Genomic DNA, 18,935 nt, shown 5'->3' on the forward strand with positions numbered 1-18,935 from the left:
ATGTGCAGAAGCTTTTCAATTTGATGTAGTCCCATTGGTTTGTTTCTGCTTTAGTCTTCCTTGCAATTGGGTTTGATTCATCAAAGATGTCCTTGAGGTATAGGTGGGAAACTATTTTACCAATGTTTTCCTCTAAGTATTTGATTGTTTCTGGTCTGTCATCTAGGTCTTTGATCCATTTGGAGTTGATTTTTGTTTCTGGTGAGATAAAGTGGTTCAATTTCATTCTTCTGCATGTTACAACCCAGTTTTCCCAGCACCATTTATTGAAGAGAGCCTCCTTCCATTTAATCCTTTGGGCCCCCTTATCAAAGATTAGATGTCCGTAGGTGTGGGGATTTATTTCTGGGCTTTCAATTCTGTTCCACTGGTCTGTGTGCCTATTTTTGTTCCAGTGCCATGCTGTTTTGATGATGATGGCTTTATAATATAGTTTAAGGTCTGGGAGTGTGATGCCTCCATTTCTGTTTCTTTTCCTTAAGATGGTTTTGGCAATTCTAGGTGTTTTCATGTTCCAGATAAATGATTGTAGTGTTTGTTCTATTCTCTTAAAGAAGCTTGGTAGAACTTTGATGGGTATTGCATTAAATTTGTATATGGCTCTGGGGAAAATATTCATTTTGATCATATTTATTCTTCCAATCCATGAGCATGGGATATCTTTCCATTTCTTGGTATCAGTTTCTATTTCCTTGAGTAGCGACTCATAGTTTTCAGTATATAAGTCTTTCACTTCTTTGGTCAACTTTATTCCTAGGTATTTGATTGATTTTGCTGAAATAGTAAATGGGAGTGATTTCTGGATGTCTTCTTCTTCAGATTTAGTGTTTGCATAAAGAAATGCCACTGATTTTTGTACATTGATTTTGTAGCCTGATACCTTCCTATATTGTCTAATAACTTCCAGTAGTTTTCTGCTGGATTCTTTAGGTTTTTCTATGTATACTATCATATCATTTGCAAATAGTGAGAGCTTGACTTCTTCCCTTCCAATCTGTATTCCTTTGATTTCTTTCTCTTGCCTGATAGCTATAACTTCCAATACTATGTTGAAGAGTAACGGTGACAGTGGACAGCCCTGTCTAGTCCCCGATCTGAGAGGGAATGCTTTCAGCTTCTGTCCATTGAGTATGATGTTGGCTGTAGGTTTGCTATATATAGACTCCACTATCTTGAGGAATTTCCCATCTATTCCCATTTTTTGTAGAGTTTTGAGCATGAATGGGTGTTGGATTTTGTCAAAGGCTTTCTCTGCATCTATTGAGATAATCATGTGGTTTTTGGCTTTGCTCTTATTGATGTGGTGAGTGACATTGATTGACTTACAGATGTTGAACCAGCCTTGCATTCCTGGGATGAATCCCACTTGGTCATGATGAACAATCTTTTTGATATGTTGCTGTATCCGGTTGGCCAAGATCTTGTTTAATATTTTGGCATCTATGTTCATCAGAGATATTGGTCTGTAGTTTTCCTTTTTTGTTCTGTCACTATCAGCTTTTGGTATCAGAGTGATTTTGGCTTCATAGAAGGTGGAAGGGAGTATTCTGTTTCTTCAATCTTATGGAAAAGCTTAAGAAGTAAGTTTTGTAGATATCGTTTGTGAAGCCATCTGGTCCAGGACTTTTGTTGTATCCTCTGTATTTTTAGTGGTGGTAGTGGAGATCATTGTAAGTTACAAAGATAATACATAGTGCCTAATTCTCATGAACTCTGGTTGAGAAAAAAATTGGTTTTCCTGGCACTAAAGATCTATAGATGTCAGGGGCAGTGAATGAATGGAAGGAAACAAAAAGACTTTTTTCCTCCAGGTGGATTTGTGTGTGTGTGTGTGTGTGTGTGTGTATGATTTAATAATGATTGATAAAATTGTGGGATAAAAGGGTTACAATTCCACACAATTCCCACCACCAGAGTTCCATATCCCATCCCCTCCTTTAGAAGCCTTCAGGTGAATTTTAATTCCTTATGAAGTATTCTTGAGAGCCCAGGAGAGTGTTGAACCAGGGGAGTGCAAATTGTAGAAGAGGCCAAGATGAAGTTCCCAAGATATGCTCACTCATTCTCTTTCTGCTTCTTTGTCCCTATCTCTCTCTGAAAAAGTAATCCCAGAGCAGTGAAACCATGGTGGTGGACACAAACTCACACACATACCATGGTAGAAATATGGAGACTGGAGAAAACTGGCAGTCAAGCTATGAAATCATCAGATATTTGTCTTTAGTGGATACAAAGGGCAAGTCTTGAAGGCAATCTAAGAGCAATCACGTAGATATGACCAGATGAGGAGATAAGACAGTTTCTAGTACTGGGATCCAAGCGGGGACAGCAGGCAGGTGGTGGCATCTTCCTTCATGTTTGTGTAACCAGGAGAGAAGAATGTCCTAGCTTGTATGTTCCAGGGAGAGAGGAAAGGAATGTCTGTTGACTTTATCAGGAAGGTAGAGATAAGGAATTGCATGATAAGGGATAGTAAGACTTGGTATATGTTAGTTATAAACAAATAAGATAAAAGGTAAGATAAGTTTGCTTGGGGCTGATAATGTAGGTGGGTGGGGAAATGCTCTCAAAGACAGAGTGTACTTCTGTCCTGAGAGACAGGGAGCTGCTGTTTTTCTGCTTAGGCACTGGCCTCATCTCATCCTTTTATATTCTATCTTCATACTGGAAAAAATAACATTAAAAAAATATATATATATAGGTACATCAGTCTGGAAGGTGGTGTAGTTGATAAGTCATTGGACTCTCAGGCATAAGGTCCTGAATTCGATCACCAGAATGTAACAGAATGATACACTGGTTCTCTTTGTCTCTCCTTTTATCTCACTCACTAATAAATTTAAAATATATATTTTTTTAATTTTAATTTTTTATTATCTTTATTTATTGTATAGAGACAGCCAGAAATTGAGAGGGTAAGGGGAGTTAGAGAGGGAAAGAAACACCTTCAGCCATGCATCACCACTCAGAAAGCTTTCCCCCTTTAGGTGGGGACAGGGGCAGAACCTGGGTTCTTGTGCATTGTATGTAACATGTGCGCTTAACTAGGTGCGCCACCACTCCCCCCCAATCTTTATTTAAAATATACTACTTCTTTACTTGACAATGGTTAAACAAATGTTTGATTTTTCAAACTCTACAAATCCTTTGTGTTAACACACAGACACCCACTATATATACATGTAGGAATCCACATATATATAAACACTGAAAGATAAAAACTCAGGGGCTGGGGGCCAGGAGCCGGGCAGTAGCACAGTGGGTTAAGTGCACATAGCACAAAGTGGAAGGACTGGTGTAAGGATCTGGGGTGGAGCCTCCAGGTTGGAGCCCCTGGCTCCCCACCTGCAGGGGGGTCACTTCAAGAGCAGTGAAGCAGGTCTGCAGGTGTCTAGCCTTCTCTCCTCGTCTCTGTCTTCCCCTTCTCTCTCGATTGCTCTCTGTCCTATCCAACAACAACAGCAGTAGTAACAACAATAACAACAAGGGCAACAAAAATGGGGAAAATAACCTCCATGAGTGCACTTTTTCAATCCACAAGGACTTGGGTTTAAGTCCCTAGTCCCCATCAGCAGGGGGAAAAACTTGAAAGAAGTGAAGCAGTGCTGCAGGTGTCTTTCTGTCTCTCTCTTCATCTCTGTTCCCCTTCCCCCCATCTCAAACTCTCCTGCCTTCTTCATTTCTGTCTCTATTCAAATAAATTAAATTTTTTTTATTTTTTATTTTTTTATATTTATTTTATTTATTTCTTTTTATTTAAGAAAGGATTAATTAAATAAAGTAATAAAAGATAGGCAAGGACATTACATAATGATTAGAGGATCAATCAGCCAAGAAGACTTAATAATTATTAACATCTATGCACCCAATGAGGGACCATCTAAATACGTCAAGCACTTACTGAAAGAATTTCAAAAATACATCAATAGTAATACAATAATAGTGGGAGACTTCAATACCCTACTCTCACACTTAGACAGATCAACAAAGCAGAGAACCAACAAAGATACAAGAGAATTGAATGAAGAGATTGACAGACTAGACCTCTTGGACATGTTCAGAGTCCTTCACCCCAAAAAACTGGAATACACCTTCTTTTCAAATCCACATAACACATACTCAAGGATAGACCACATGTTAGGCCACAAAGACAGCATCAATAAATTCAAGAACATCGAAATCATCCCTAGTATCTTCTCAGACCACAGTGGAGTAAAACTAACATTTAACAACAAACAGAAAATTATTAAAAGTCACAGAATTTGGAAGCTGAACAACACACTCCTTAAGAACCACTGGGTCAGAGATTCACTCAAGCAGGAAATTCAAATGTTCCTGGAAACAAATGAAAATGAAGACACAACCTATCAAAATATTTGGGACACAGCTAAAGCAGTACTGAGAGGGAAACTTATAGCCATACAATCACATATTAAACACCAAGAAAAAGCTCAAATAAATTAAATATTGTTGAAAGGAAGAAAGCAAGCAAGCAGAAGCACTCAGTAGAAACTCTGGTTACCCATCTGCACTGTTCTCAGTCAGCACCCATAGTTTTTTATACCATTTTCTTTTGCCCAAGCACATAGTACAGGCTGGTTATTCTCCATGCAGAACACCAGCCTCATGTTTCCTCCGAGATCTCCACAGGACTGGGAAGCCAGGTGACATAAGGCGTAGAGGTTGCCATCTCCTCACTAGAGTCCTTTAATGTCTCGTTCTTTCCAGTGGTCGTGGAGTCAGAGTTTGTGAAATACGAAGGCAAGTTTGAAAACCATGTGAGTGGGAGCATCGAGACGGCACTGGGGAAGGTCAAGCTGAATGTGGGAGGCAAAGGCCTGGTGGAGAGCCAGTCTTCCTTTGGAACTCTGAGGAAGCAGGAGGTAGACTTGCAGCAGCTCATCCGAGATTCCGTTGAGAGGTAATGAGAATTCATTTGGCATTTTGGGTTTTTGACACATCTCACATTTAAAGGTTGCTTCGTCGGACCTTTGTTTAAAGGGGGCAGTTGGGAACTTTGCCAGTCAACAAACGTGTATTCAATGCTCGCTGTGCTGAGACCTGTGAAGATTCCCTCTTCTACCCTTAGCCTGAGGGGAGAGACTTAGGATGCACTTGAAAGGGATGCTATTTCAGACAGATATGTACTCCCCCCCCCCCAATTGTACCAATTTTAAAAATGCCAACAGCAAGAATGCTCTGTCTCACATTTTTGGCTTTTAATATCAGAAAAATGGAAAAATCACACCCGCCTTCTGCCACTCCTTTTAGTTCTTTCTAATTTTCTATTTAGGAAAGAAAAGCAAGCAAGAGATTGTATGGGAAGAACTTATCTTCAAATCTGAGGTCTCCTCCCAATTCTGAAATAATTTTTTGAGGAGATGTTGATTTACAGGATTTTTGTCATAAGGTTGTATTTCCACATTACCAAGACATTTCAAACCAATCAAAACCTCAATCAAACCATCATCTTCTTCTGACATAGGGACTTAGGTTCCCAACCTCCCTTTAATAATTCTTCCTTCCCCTTTCTGAGTCCCCCAAATCTACTGTTGATAGATTATAGTCCACTAAGGATTCACCCTGTATTGTTTTTTGTTTCTGAGAGTCCATCAGTGGGACCATCCATCCAGTACTTGTCCTTGTCCTTCTGCTTATCTTGATCAACATAATTCCCTCTCCTTCCATCCATGCTGTAGCAAAGGATGTATATTCTTTATCTTAAAGCATGTACTATTATGTATATATCATTTTGAAGTCTGCAAGGAAACCCTACTTGCATTTCATTGTTTAGCTTTCAGCAAATACGTTTTTTAAGTTTAATTTTTATTGAGGAGATGTCACTTTTTAAGACAGATACTATATCAGGGTCACAATTTCACATTGCCCCAAAAGAGGTGTCAGCATTTAAAAATATTTTCCTACAAATATTTTATTTTAATGAGAGAAAAAGATAAAGAGCGAGAGGTTATTGTGATCAACCTGATGAAAGATGATATCTCAGTTTGTGTAGTAACATATGTACATTTATCAGCCTTTTTCTTTTAAAGTTAAAATGCAAATCCAGACCAGATTAACAAAATTTATTGTATATAGCCAAGGGGGGTGTGGGGGGGGGGCTTACTACCCCTTTCCACTACTCATAGAATTATATGAAATATAAAATGCTTTTGTCCACTGAATGACATTATGCTTAAAGAACTAATGAGTAGGGGCTGGGCTGTGGCACACCTGGTTAAGCACACATGCTACAGTAAATGAGGACCTGGGTTCAAATCTCCAGTCCACACCTTCTAGGGGAAAGCTTTATGAGGGTGAGGCAGTGCTGCAGGTCTCTCTTCCCACCCCTCTTTCCCTCTTGGTTTTTCTCTGTCTCTATCCAATAAATAATAAATAATTAAAATACAAAAATATTAAAAAAAGAAAAAAAACAGAATAGAACAATAGCAAAACAAACACGAACAAACTAATGGGTAGAGACTGGGAGGTAGCCTACACCAGGGAAGCTCACACTTCACTATATACAAGGTGTTGAGTTTGAACCCTGACACCACATGAGAGTGAAGTGGTGGTGTGGTATCTTTCTTTTCTGTATATTCCTCCCTCTCTCCTTTTTTTTTAAATTTGAATGAAAGAGGAAGGAAAATTGAGCAGTATCAAAGCATTCGTGATGCTCCAAGTTAATTTCTCAACATTAGCAAAAAGAGAACCAGAAATCTTATTGGTGAAATCAATCACTTGGCAGGCAGATTTTATAGGGAATCAAGGTTGCTTAGATAACTGTGACCTTCCAAGCATAAACCCATGGGACTACATCAAATTAAAAAGCTCCTGCACAGCAAAAGAAACACTACCCAAACCAAGAGACCCCTCACAGAATGGGAGAAGATCTTTACATGCCACACATTAGACAAGAGACTAATAACCAAAATAAATAAAGAGCTTGCCAAATTCAACAACAAGAAAGCAAATAACCCCATCCGAAAATGGGGAGAGGACATGGACAGAATATTCACCACAGGAGAGATCTTAAAGGCTGAGAAACACATGAAAAAATACTCCAAGTCTTTGATTGTCATAGAAATGCAAATAAAGACAACAATGAGATACTACTTCACTCCTATGAGAATGTCATACATCAGAAAAGGTAACAGCAGCAAATGCTGGAGAGGTTGTGGGGTCAAAGGAACCCTCCTGCATTGCTGGTGGGAATGTAAGTTGGTCCAACCTCTATGGAGAACTCTCCAAAGGCTAGAAATGGACCTACCCTATGATCCTGCAATTCCTCTACTGGGGATATATCCTAAGGAACCCAACATATCCATCCAAAAAGATCTGTGTACACATATGTTCTTGGCAGCACAATTTGTAATAGCCAAAACCTGGAAGCAACCCAGGTGTCCCACAACAGATGAGTGGCTGAGCAAGCTGTGGTATATATACACAATGGAATACTACTCAACTATAAAAAATGGTGACTTCACCATTTTCAGCTGATCTTGGATGGACCTTGAAGAAATCATGCTAAGTGAAATAAGTCAGAAACAGAAGGATGAATATGGGATGATCTCACTCTCAGGCAGAAGTTGAAAAACAAGAACAGAAGAGAAAACACAAGTAGAACCTCAGCTGGAATTGGCATATCGCACCAAAGTAAAAGACTCTGGGGTTTGTGGGCAGTGTGTGTCGGGGAGAATAGAAAAAAAAAAAAAAATGTCATTAGAAACTTCGAAACTGATTTCGTTGTCTTATAGCCTCAAAAGTGTAATAGAGTTGAAAGACCAAGGCTATAATTTGGCTGTTTCCCCTGGCAATTTCTAGGACTCCAAGATTCCACCGAGTTGAGACTTTGGCAGCAATTAGTTTTCTGACAGAGAACTTTGAACTCTGATGGCACTAGGTAGGAGAGACGTACACCTCTCTTAACAGTCAGAGTTTCAGTTTCTCTTCTGTTTTCCTCTTTGCTTGAAGAGGCATCTTCTTTCTCCACTGTAACACTTGGAACATACTAGAAAAGTGCCTGCTGTTTGTAAAAAAAAAAACAAAAACCCAAAAACTTCTATTTTTACTTTGAATTTTATTTTATTATTATTACTTTTAAAATTCTATCATTTTATTTGGTAGGACAGAAAGAGACTAAGAGGGGAGGGAGGAGGGAGGGAGGGAGGGAGGGAGGGAGAGAGAGAGAGAGACAGAGAGAGAGACAGAGAGAGAGACCTGAAGCACTGCTTCACTGCTTGTGAAGCCTTCCCCCATGCCCATGAGGAACAGGAGTTCGAACCTGGATCCTTGCACATGGTGACATGTATGTTCAACCAGGTGTGTCACTACCTGACCCCATCAGAAAAGTCTTTAACTGGACATACTGCAGTTTACATTTGCCAAGTGAGTGGATAAAGGGGACGAGGGACAGGCGAGCAGGGAGTGGCCAGGGTGTCTGTGCTTCTGCAGTTTCAGACGTCTCTTTAACTCTCAACTCTATGTTGATTTCTTGTTATTTCTATTTCAAGAACTGCTGTTTGGCAGTGCTCTATCGTCACATTTCCCAATATAGAGTTTTCAAACACTCTTCACGATTCAGGTGAAGGAGACCGTGCCAACAAGGAGCATGTGGGGAGAGATCGGTGAGCGGAGACAGGAGAAGCTATTCTCTCACGAAGAGGAAGAAGCTGGGGCCTGCACTCGTTAGTGATGGTGGGTGGCAGGAGGAAGAGAAGATTGGGAAGGAAGCATGCATCTGCTGAGCACTTGCTGTACGCCAGGCACTTTATAGTCTGTGTCTCACTCATCCTGCTGAGGTGTTTCCTTTTACATTTGAGAATCTAAGGCTTAGGAAGATGTGATATGTTCTCAGTCCCAGAGCCCAGTTTGGATATGGGAGCTGGAATTCAACCAGGATTTTTCCTGGCTCCAGAGATCATGTTCTCCTTCTAAGTTGTGCTTAAGCAACCATGAAGCAGAGAAAATGGTTGCGTTCAAGGTAGTTAATAATTGTAGCACAGAATGTAAAGGCAGAAGCATGAATGCAGCTCCCCTGGGGAGGTGCCCGGAGTGTACAGTAGACAAGGGACAGTCAAACCAAACCCCTGTGAACGAACAGCTAGTGCCTGCCAACCTGCAGGCAACCCCACATGGCAGAGAGCACCTCTGGAGGGTCTTCAGAAACCCCATTTGTTGTTGAGGTGGTGAGGAAGGGTTGGCTTGAAACCGGGATCATGATAAAGAACAGTGTCAGAATGTAGGAAATGGAAGGGGTGTCTTTTCACAGAATCACTGACTCTTCCTTGTTCTGTTGCAGAGTGGTGAAGGTGGGCTAGAGGGAAAAGGAGGGGGAGCGCTCCTGATTATGGGATGCATATGATGCAATACTACTGTTCCTGTGCTCTCATGCCAGAGTGATAAATTCTGTTGACACAGACTGCCTGTCTTTAGACTCCAATAGTATTGTCAGCTGATAAAACACTGACATAAGCGTGGCCTTGGGAGTGGCAATTAGTAACGCTTGAGTACGGTACATTCTTGAGGCCTGATTTGCTGTCATTTTATTCCAGGTCATTTAGATTAACTTGTCATCTGTATACAAGTTGTTTTGCCCTCAGAATGCAGAATATTTGCTTTATTGTCCATGAGATGTGTGTGCTTTTTCAAAAACAAGTTTCATCTATCCTTGAAATAATAAGCGGTGTGTAGATAACATTTGTCTAGTGTTGCTGGACAATAAGGCTTCTATTGGCTTTAATAAAAATAAACAGCACAGTTATTTATTTATTCATTTATTTATTTCATTGCCACTTGTGAAGCTGGGGAGCTGGGGCTCAAATCTGGATCCTTGCACATGGTAACATGTGAGTTTAACCAGGTTCAACACCACCTGGCCCAGATAGCACAGTTATTCAAAAAGAAAGTTAAAAGATACATTTGTTCTTCCAAATTATTGTTTTTGTATACTTTGGATAGATTATCAAGAGTGGAATTATTGGATCATATGTTAAATCTATTTTTAGCATCTTAAAAAACAAAAAAACTCCAACCTGATTTCTTATGAATCTAGACCTGTACACATTCCTATTGGCAATGTACAAAGGTGTCGGCATTAAGCCAGCCCCCCTGCTCCGTCCTGCATTACTGATACTATGGCCTATTTACATAATCATTGTTTTGCCTGAAAGATCCCCACCCATCCCATTGGTCTATCTTCTTTCTACCTCAAGACCTGTCCTGCCTACAGGGTGACATTAATCCCACCAGTTAAAACCATCGCAACAGTTGCTAAGGAAGTTCTACTTTCCCAGAATGCCTTTTTCCTTTCTTCACCCCCTTTCTTAGCCATTTCCGTTTCCTACTTGCCACTTCTGGTTTTATCCTATAAAAGCCACTTCTGTTTCTGGTTTCTTTCTCTTCCACGTCCTGACCTAGAGGAGGTCGGGTACAGACCGGGATGTGGACACCTGGCGGTATTAGCTCCACGTGGCTTAACCTGCTGCACTGATGCCCATTAACCTGCTGCACTCACGCCCAACTCTGGGACGCCCACATGAATAAAGATTTGTATTACTACTGCCACGAGCTTGGTTCCTGGATCATCTCTCTCTCCGGTGATGCTAGCCTGGCACAAAGGTTCCTTTTTTTTCTTCACAATTTCACTTACCATTTCCGGTCACTGAGATGTAGGACATTCTTAGTAGTATAAGGAGTTATATCTAACTGGGGTTTTTATTTCCATTTTTTCCTGATAATACATGATTAGGATTTTTTATGAAGGGAGGAATTAGAGGGCCTAATTTTCTTGAAAACCTCATGCAACAGAATTGGACCATGTATTCTTTTTCTCTGACACATTTTCCTATTGCAAAGGATTTAAAAATCATTTCCTTTGTCTTTATGCTCAACTTAGTGCTGGCATCACTTTTAATTAATAGAGATTTTTGCCTATTTAAAGACCTCTGGCCACATGTACTCAGAGAACAAGAATTTCCTGAATCTGATCCTTTCTTTTATTCTCTTTTTTCTTTATTTCTTCTTCTGGAGCAGCTTTAAGGGGTCAAACAACAAAGGGAAAGACATTTCAAGGGGTAGGGGTAGAGGTAGGGGTAGGGGAGACCCACAGCACCACTTCACACTCTTCTCTGGAGGATGGTGAATGGAATTATTTTTAGGTTGCTTGCTGAAGGGGAGATTTCAAGCTCATATTTTTAAAGTAAAGTAATTGGCTGTTGAAACATAGGTGTACAGGGAGTAAGATAACATGCTAATATATCACCTACCCCATAGGTTTAAAAAAAGGTCTTTTTCTTTAAACTAAAACACAGGAACCCCCTCATCTTGCTTCCTGTGACTAAGATTTTAATAAAATGAGATGAGTATTTCTGAGAATTAAATGAGGAGCCTGGGGGAAATAGCAAAGAGTTTTATGAAATAGAATTTCATGCCCGAAGCACCAGAGATCTTGGATTTAATCCCTGCACCACCATAAGCCAGAATTGAGCAGTGCGCTGGGAAAAGAAAAAGAGAGGGAGAGAGAGAGGGAGAGGGAGAGGGAGAGAGAGAGGGAGAAAGGAAAAAGGAATTCAATGAGAAAACATGTAGAGCATCATCAAGCACATGGCAAGTTTTTGTTCATTGTAGTTGTTAGTGTGAATACTTCCATAATTATTGTTATTATTATTATCCCCCAAATAGAAGCTGGTTACAAAAGTTGGGAAGGTCAGAGCTATTGGAGGGAAGGGTAACTCGTTGACAGGAGCAGGGAGATATACCTCAGAAGAGAAGTGAAATGAAATTCTTAGAGTTTCTAACTCATAGTATATATTTTTTCATTTTGTTTTTAGTTGCCATCAGGGTTATCATTGGGGCTCAGTGCCTACATGCTGAATCCACTACCACTCGGTGTCCCCCCCCCTTTACTAGGTGGGCCAACACCTAAAACTATTCCTTTAAAAAAATATTTCCTCATAGTCCCCTCAGTTCACACTCACCCTTGTACTCTCTGAAAATCAGTAATTTATTGCCATTAAAAGGTAAATTCTGGGGGATGGATGGTAGTACAGCGGGTTCAGCACACATGGCACAAAGTGCAAGGACTGGCCTAAGAATCCCTGTTGGAGCCCCTGGCTCCCCACCTACGGGGGGTGGGGGGGGAGTCACTTCATGGGAGGTGAAGCAAGTCTGCAGGTGTCTATCTTTCTCTCTCCATCTCTGTCTTCCCCTCCTCTCTCCATTTCTCTGTCTAATCCAACAATAACAGCAATGGTAACAATAACAACAACAATGACGATAACAAGGGCAACAAAATAGGAAAAATGGCCTCCAGGAGCAGGGGATTCATAATGTAGGCTCCTATCCCCAGTGATAATCCTGGAGGCAAAAAAAAAAAAAAAAAAAGTTAAATTCTGGGCTGGAAAGGCAGCATAATGGTTATGCCAGAAGGCTCTTGTCCCTGAGGCTCTGCAGCTCCTGGTCCAATCCCCAGCACTGCCATAAACCAGAGCTGAACAGTGCTCTGGAAAACAAACAGACAAACAAACATCACATTCTAGGGGTCAGAGAGACAGCTCATCTGACAGGATGTTTGCACTGCCATGTGTGTGAACCAGATTCGACCCCCAGCACACTACATGCAGTACTATGACAGTGAGAGGAGCTTTGGTGCTGTGGTGTTTCTTCCTTCTTTCTGTTTCTGAGTATAAAAAAAGTCAGTCTAAAGAGATGGAATTGCCGATGTATAAGGTTCCATTGAAATAAAGAAAAGAAAAATTTCTCCCCATCCAAAATCTTGAGGCCTAGAGACGATACGCCACATACACCCCCCAGGCTTCAGCCCCTGAGCACCACATGGGAGGGCCACACACCACAGGAGGAAGCTCCAGCTCTGTGGTCTCTCTCCTTTTCTCTCTGTCTCTGAATAAAACCAGAAGGCCAAGAACAGTGAACTCATGTACTCCTGAGGCCCTAACTATAGATACACATACACACACTCCTGATTTTTGCCTTAGTTATTAGTATTGGAAGCTCTTCAAAGTTTTTTTGACCTTCAATTGTTTTTATTCTCTATGTAAGCATAGCCAGCTGGTAAAACATCAGGAGTGTGTGTACACAGACTTGCATGCATACATGTGGAATCTGTTGAGAAAAGGAGAGATACGCATTCTGAAAATTCTTTCCAAAATTTGGTCCCTGGGTGTGTGTGTGTGTGTGTGTGTGTGTGTGTGTGTGTGTGTGTGTGAGAGAGAGAGAGAGAGAGAGAGAGAGAGAGAGTTGGGGGGATGTCTTTCTATAGAAATCATCCTATCTTGGTTAAGATCTTTACTTTTACTTACATATTTATTAATAAGCTCCTAAGCTCCACTTCTCCAGGCTGAATTTTTCAGATAGGAAAAGCAAGACAGAAAGACAGAGAGATAGAAGAGTGAGAGACCACATTACTGAAGCTTCCTTCAATGTGTGTGTGTGTGTGTGTGTGTGTGTGTGTGGCGGGGGGAGGGGGGGACTTGAACCAGGGTTGTAAACATGGCAAAGTAGCATACCATCCAGGTAAACAATTTTGCTGGCCTGAGAGTTACTTTTTTTTTTTTTTCCTCCAGGGTTATTGCTGGGCTCCACCGCTCCTGGAGGCCATTTTTCCCCCTTTTTGTTGCCCTAGTTGTTGCAGCCTCGTTGCGGTTATTATTGCCATTGTTGACGTTGCTTTTGTTGTTGGATAGGACAGAGAGAAATGGAGAGAGGAGGGGAAGACAGAGAGAGAGGGGAGAGAAAGATAGACACCTGCGGACCTGCTTCACCGCCTGTGAAGCGACTCCCCTGCAGGTGGGGAGCCGGGGGCTTGAACCGGGATCCTTACGCCGGTCCCTGCGCTTTGCGCCACGTGCGCTTAACCCACTGCGCCACCGCCCGACTCCCGAGAGTTACTTTTTAAAATCATTTATTTATTCCCTTTTGCTGCCCTTGTTTAATTGTTGTAGTTATTATTGTAATTGATGTTGTTGTTGTTAGATAGGACAGAGAGAAATGGAGAGAGGAGGGGAAGACAGAGAGGGGAGAGAAAGATAGACACCTGCAGACCTGCTTCACCGCTTGTGAAGTGACTCCCCTGCAGGTGGGGGAGCCGGGGTTCGAACTGGGATCCTTACGCCTATCCTTGTGCTTTGCGCCACCTGTGCTTAACCTGCTGTGCTACCGCCCGACTCCCAAGAGTTACTTTTAAAGGCACTTTCAGATCTTTCTGGAACTAGGGAGGATTTAAGTCCTAAGAAGAAACTGCCTTGCTTTATTTTCTTCTAAGATTGATAGACATTATCATATTTCATCAAATTAGAGGTGTCAGCTGTTGTAAGATGCACCACTATTTTCTGTACCAGTAAGAAAGAACACTGCTGATTAATCATGTCACCTGCCAATTTGGAATCATCTTGATTTCAAAGATGTTAAAAAGTGTGAAGAAAATAATGTGTTTTTAGAACTGATGAGCCACAATTCTAATGAATCAGGAGTTATAATTCAGGTAAGCTGATAGTTTTTTTTAAATTTTTATCTTATTTATTATGCATGAGAGAAAATTTCACATGAAACACACACACACACACAAGACAAAACTCCAGCACACATGACATTGGGGATCAAACTAGAGAACCTCAGGCATACAAGTCTTGTGCTTTTACCAACTGAACTGTTCCTCCACAACAGATGTTTATTATTCAACTTTTCACACAGTGATATGGATTCTATCCATCCCTGAGCTTCTTGTCTTCTTTCTAAACCTAATTCTATATCCAACGCCCTCACCCAGGTGCTAGTTGACAAAGTATAAGTTTAGCTCTCTCAGTCCAAAATCTGATTATCATATCCATTCCTTCCTTGTATCTCTCCTACACTTCACCTCATGAGTCGATCCTGCTTCTTTAATTTCTGCCCACCAGGGCTTCACTCCTCTGACTTTTTCAAATAGGAAGACAGAAATGGAGATAGACAGATGGAGAGGAGAAAGAGACCACAGCACCAGATCTTCCTCCAGTGTGGTGGGTTCTGGGATGGTAGCTGTGGCATATACTTAGCAAGGCAGTCACACTGTCCAGATAAGCTAGCTTGCCACCCTGATCTTGGCTTTTAAACCCTTTTTATTATCTTTATTTATTTATTAGATAGAGACAGCCTAAACTTGAGAGGGAAGGGTGTAATAGAGAGGGAGAGAAACAAGAGACACCTGCAACACTTGCTTCACCACTTGCAAAGCTTTTCTCCTGCAGGTGGGGTCTGGGGGCTCAAACATGGGTCCTTTAGCATTGTGACATGTGCACTCAACCAGGTGCGCCACCGCCACTCTCTTGAGTGTCAGTCTTACCTGTTCCCATTGCCCCCACCTCATGAGCATCTCCATGGGTCAAGTCCTCACCTTCTCTTACTTAGATGTCTCCTGAACTCTTCGTAGTCCCTCCCCTTTCAGTTGATTCTCCACAGGGCAGCCAACTGGCTGATGCCACTGCCCCGGGCTGTGCCTTTCTGTGCTCTCCACCATGCTGGAATGGCATCACGCATCACACCCTCTGCAGATAGACAAGACCTCCTGTTCTTTCACACCATTTCTCACTCTCCTCCCTGGACACCCTGCTTCTCTCACCTGCTCCAAGTCAGTTTCCTGCATTTATTTTACACTCTCCCTATTCAGTCTGTCCCCTAATTTAGTTTCTCTCTCTCCAAATCTGGCCTGAAGGATCCTTCACTGCTTTTTTTTTTTTTCACAAGGACACACAAGTCCATGTTGTTATTTTATTTTTTTTTTATTAGATTTGATAACACAAAGAGAAATTGAGAGGGGGGAGGTAGGTAGAGAGGAAAAAAAGAGAGACACCTGCAGTATTGCTTCACCTCTTGTGAAGCTTTCCCCCTGCGACTGGGGATCTGGGGCTTGAACCTGGGTCCTGTCCATGGTAGTTTGTGTGCTCATCCAGGTGCACTACTGCCCACCCTCTCAGACTTACCTTTTCATCAAATGAATTCTTCGGTTTAGTCCCTCCTCCCCACTCTCTCCTGTGCGCAGCATTCTAAGTGCTGTTTGATTGAAAAAAAAAAAATTGGCTCATCTTATTTTACATTTGAGGAGCTTGAAAGGCAGGAGCTAATTAGTTTGCTTTTCTTCAGGATTTAAGCACAGGACCTGGAAACATGTGACTTATTTCCTAGTTAGGCTATGGATTCACAGAGCTGGGAAAGAGAAGAGTGTCCCCAGGGCTTCTGTGTGAATTCACTCTCTACTCCAGCTTTCATTTGGCTCATCCTCTTGCAGAGCTGCTGCACCTCATCCACGGATGGCTGCTAATTAATGATTCCATCTGCAAGGTTGAATGTCTAATTGCTCTGTCAGTTTGGCTTCATTCTGTCCCTGAGTTGTTTGAAAGTGAGGTAAGGTATTGCACAGCCTGTAGTGTGTACAGAGGTGGGGCAGGCATGGTGGGGACTGAGTCGGTCTCATTGGGCACAAGATGTGCCTAACATTGTGCTCATTTTGATTTTTGTCAGAAATTACAATCCTGAAGTCCCGGCCAAGTGAGAGAAAGAGACAACAGCCAGGCTTTCCTTACCATATTGGAATATTGTGTCCCCAGGGCAGAGAAATTGAAATTTCTAGCTATTTCTTTTTTTTTTCTTAATTCTTTTGTTTTTTATTTTCCCTTTTGTTGTCCTTGTTTTGTTGTTGTACTTAATGTTGTTGATGTCATCGTTGTTGGATAGGACAGAAATGGAGAGAGGAGGGGAAGACAGAGAGGGGAAGAGAAAGACAGACACCTGCGGACCTGCTTCACAGCCTGTGAAGTGACTTCCCCTGCAGGTGGGGAGCCGGGGGCGCTCAAACCTGGGGCTCGAACCTGGATCCTTAAGCCGGTCCTTGCGCTTTGCGCCACATGCGCTTAACCCACTGCACTACCGCCCGACTCCCTTTTTTTTTTAGACATTTAAAAAAATATTTATTTATCCCCTTTTGTTGCCCTTGTTGTTTTATTGTTGTTGTTATTATTATTGTTGTTGTTGTTATTGATGTTGTTAGATAGGACAGAGAGAAATGGAGAGAGGAGGGGAAGACAGAGAGGGGGAGAGAAAGACACCTGTAGACCTGCTTCACTGCCTGTGAAGTGACTCCCCTGCAGGTGGGGAGCTGGGGGCTCCAATTGGGATCCTTACTCAGGTCTTTGTGCTTTGCACCACCTGTGCTTAACCTGCTGCGCTACCTCCGGACTCCCGGTATTTCTTTTTTATAGTCCAAATGGAGACCAGTAGTGTATTTGGGGTCTAGAGAGGAGTTGCTGTTAGCTTCTGGGAAGCAGGATGGTTGAGCGGAAAGGGTGCTTGCTCATTAACAAGTGTTCACTAAATGCCTTCTGTTTGCAGGACCTGGGGCTGGTCCAGGAGAGGGGAAGGGAGGAGGGGAATTGGCTTTGGGGTTGGAAGTACTTGGTTGTGCGCTCATGATGACTCAGCAGTTTGCTTCCAGGCTTTTGGCTTACGAGCTCTTATGTGGTTTTTGTCTTTTTTTGAAATAAGAGTGACAAATAGCTTCACAAACTCCAAGGGTGTCTTGAAAAATAACACCAAGTGGTCCAGGAGTTGGCGCAGTGGATAAAGCATCAACTTTCAAGCATGAGGTCCTGAGTTCAAACCTCGGCAGCACATGTACCAGGGTGATGCCTGGTTCTTTCTCTCTCCTCCTATGTTTCTCATAAATAAATAAATAAATAATATCTTAAAAAAAAGAAAAATAACATCTATTCCTTTATTTGCATTTCTCTGACAATCAATGACTTGGAGCATTTTTTTCATATGCTTGTTGACCTTTTGGAACTCTCTAGTGAATATTCTGTCCATATCCTCTCCCCAATTTTGGATGGGGTCTTTTGTTGTTGTTACTGAGTTTGGTGAGTTCTTTATATATTTTGGCCATTAACTTTTGTCTTCTATATGACATGTAAAGAGCTCTTCCCATTCTATAAGGAGTCAGGGTTTCATCTTGGATGGTGGTTTTTTTTTTTTTTTTTTTTTTCTGTGCAGAAGCTTTTTAAATAGGTCCAGCCCCTGTGAAAAGCAATCTGGAGAACTCTCAGAAGGCTAGAAATGGACCTACCCTATGATCCTGCAATTCCTCTCCTGGGGATATATCCTAAGGAACCAAGTACACCCATCCATGTGTATATTTATGTTCATATGTTCACAATTTGTAATAGCCATAACCTGGAAGCAGCCCAGGTGTCCAAAAACAGGTGAGTGGCTAAGAAGGTTGTAGTATATATACACAATGGAATACTACTTAGCTATGAAAAATTATGAGTTCACCTTCTTCCTCTCATTCTTGGATGGATGTTGAAGGAATCATGGTAAGTGAGGTAAGCCAGAAAGAGAACGATGAATATGGGATGATCTCACTCATGGACAGAAAGAAGTTAAGAAATAAGAACAGAAGGGAAGCACAAAACAGAACTTAGACTGGGTTTGGTATATTGCACCAAAGTAAAGGACTCTGGAGTAGGGTGGGGGATTTCATTTACACAATGGTGGAGGAAGACCTAGATGTTTTGCAGAAAGCTGAGAAATTTTGCACATGTACCAGTAACTGTATTTACTGTTAACTGTAGATCATCAATCACCCCAATGGAAAAAAAAAAATGGCAATGCTCTTAACCCAAGGGGGTAAAATATCCCTAAGTAGGAGAGTCACCCTTAACCAAAGGTGCTGGCAGAGGGTTAATTCTGCATCTCTGTGGCACCCCCTGGTGGTAGCCTCTATGAATTACTTGTCCCTGCAGCCTAGTTTTCTAGATCTCCAGTTGGCCATACTGCACATACACAAGGTGCAGAAAAACATTCTCTTTCTTGCTCTCTGTCCTCCTTCTCTCCCTCTCTCCCTCCTTGAGGACCCCTCCTCATCTTCTTGTCATCACCAGGGCTTTACTAAT

The 18,935-nt window shown here is 41.7% G+C and overlaps 1 protein-coding gene across 1 annotated transcript in view; it reads left to right on the forward strand.

The window, feature by feature from the left end:
- GSDME (gasdermin E) overlaps positions 1-18,935 on the forward strand; it is a 78,949-nt gene that overhangs the window by 15,313 nt on the left and 44,701 nt on the right. Inside the window, exons 3-4 of the mRNA XM_060196073.1 lie at positions 4,729-4,921; positions 18,381-18,392. Coding sequence (XP_060052056.1) covers positions 4,729-4,921; positions 18,381-18,392 — 205 coding nt within the window. The remainder of the gene's footprint in view (positions 1-4,728; positions 4,922-18,380; positions 18,393-18,935) is intronic.

Source organism: Erinaceus europaeus, chromosome 8, assembly GCF_950295315.1.
Source record: "Erinaceus europaeus chromosome 8, mEriEur2.1, whole genome shotgun sequence".
NCBI classification, from domain to species: Eukaryota; Metazoa; Chordata; class Mammalia; order Eulipotyphla; family Erinaceidae; genus Erinaceus; species Erinaceus europaeus.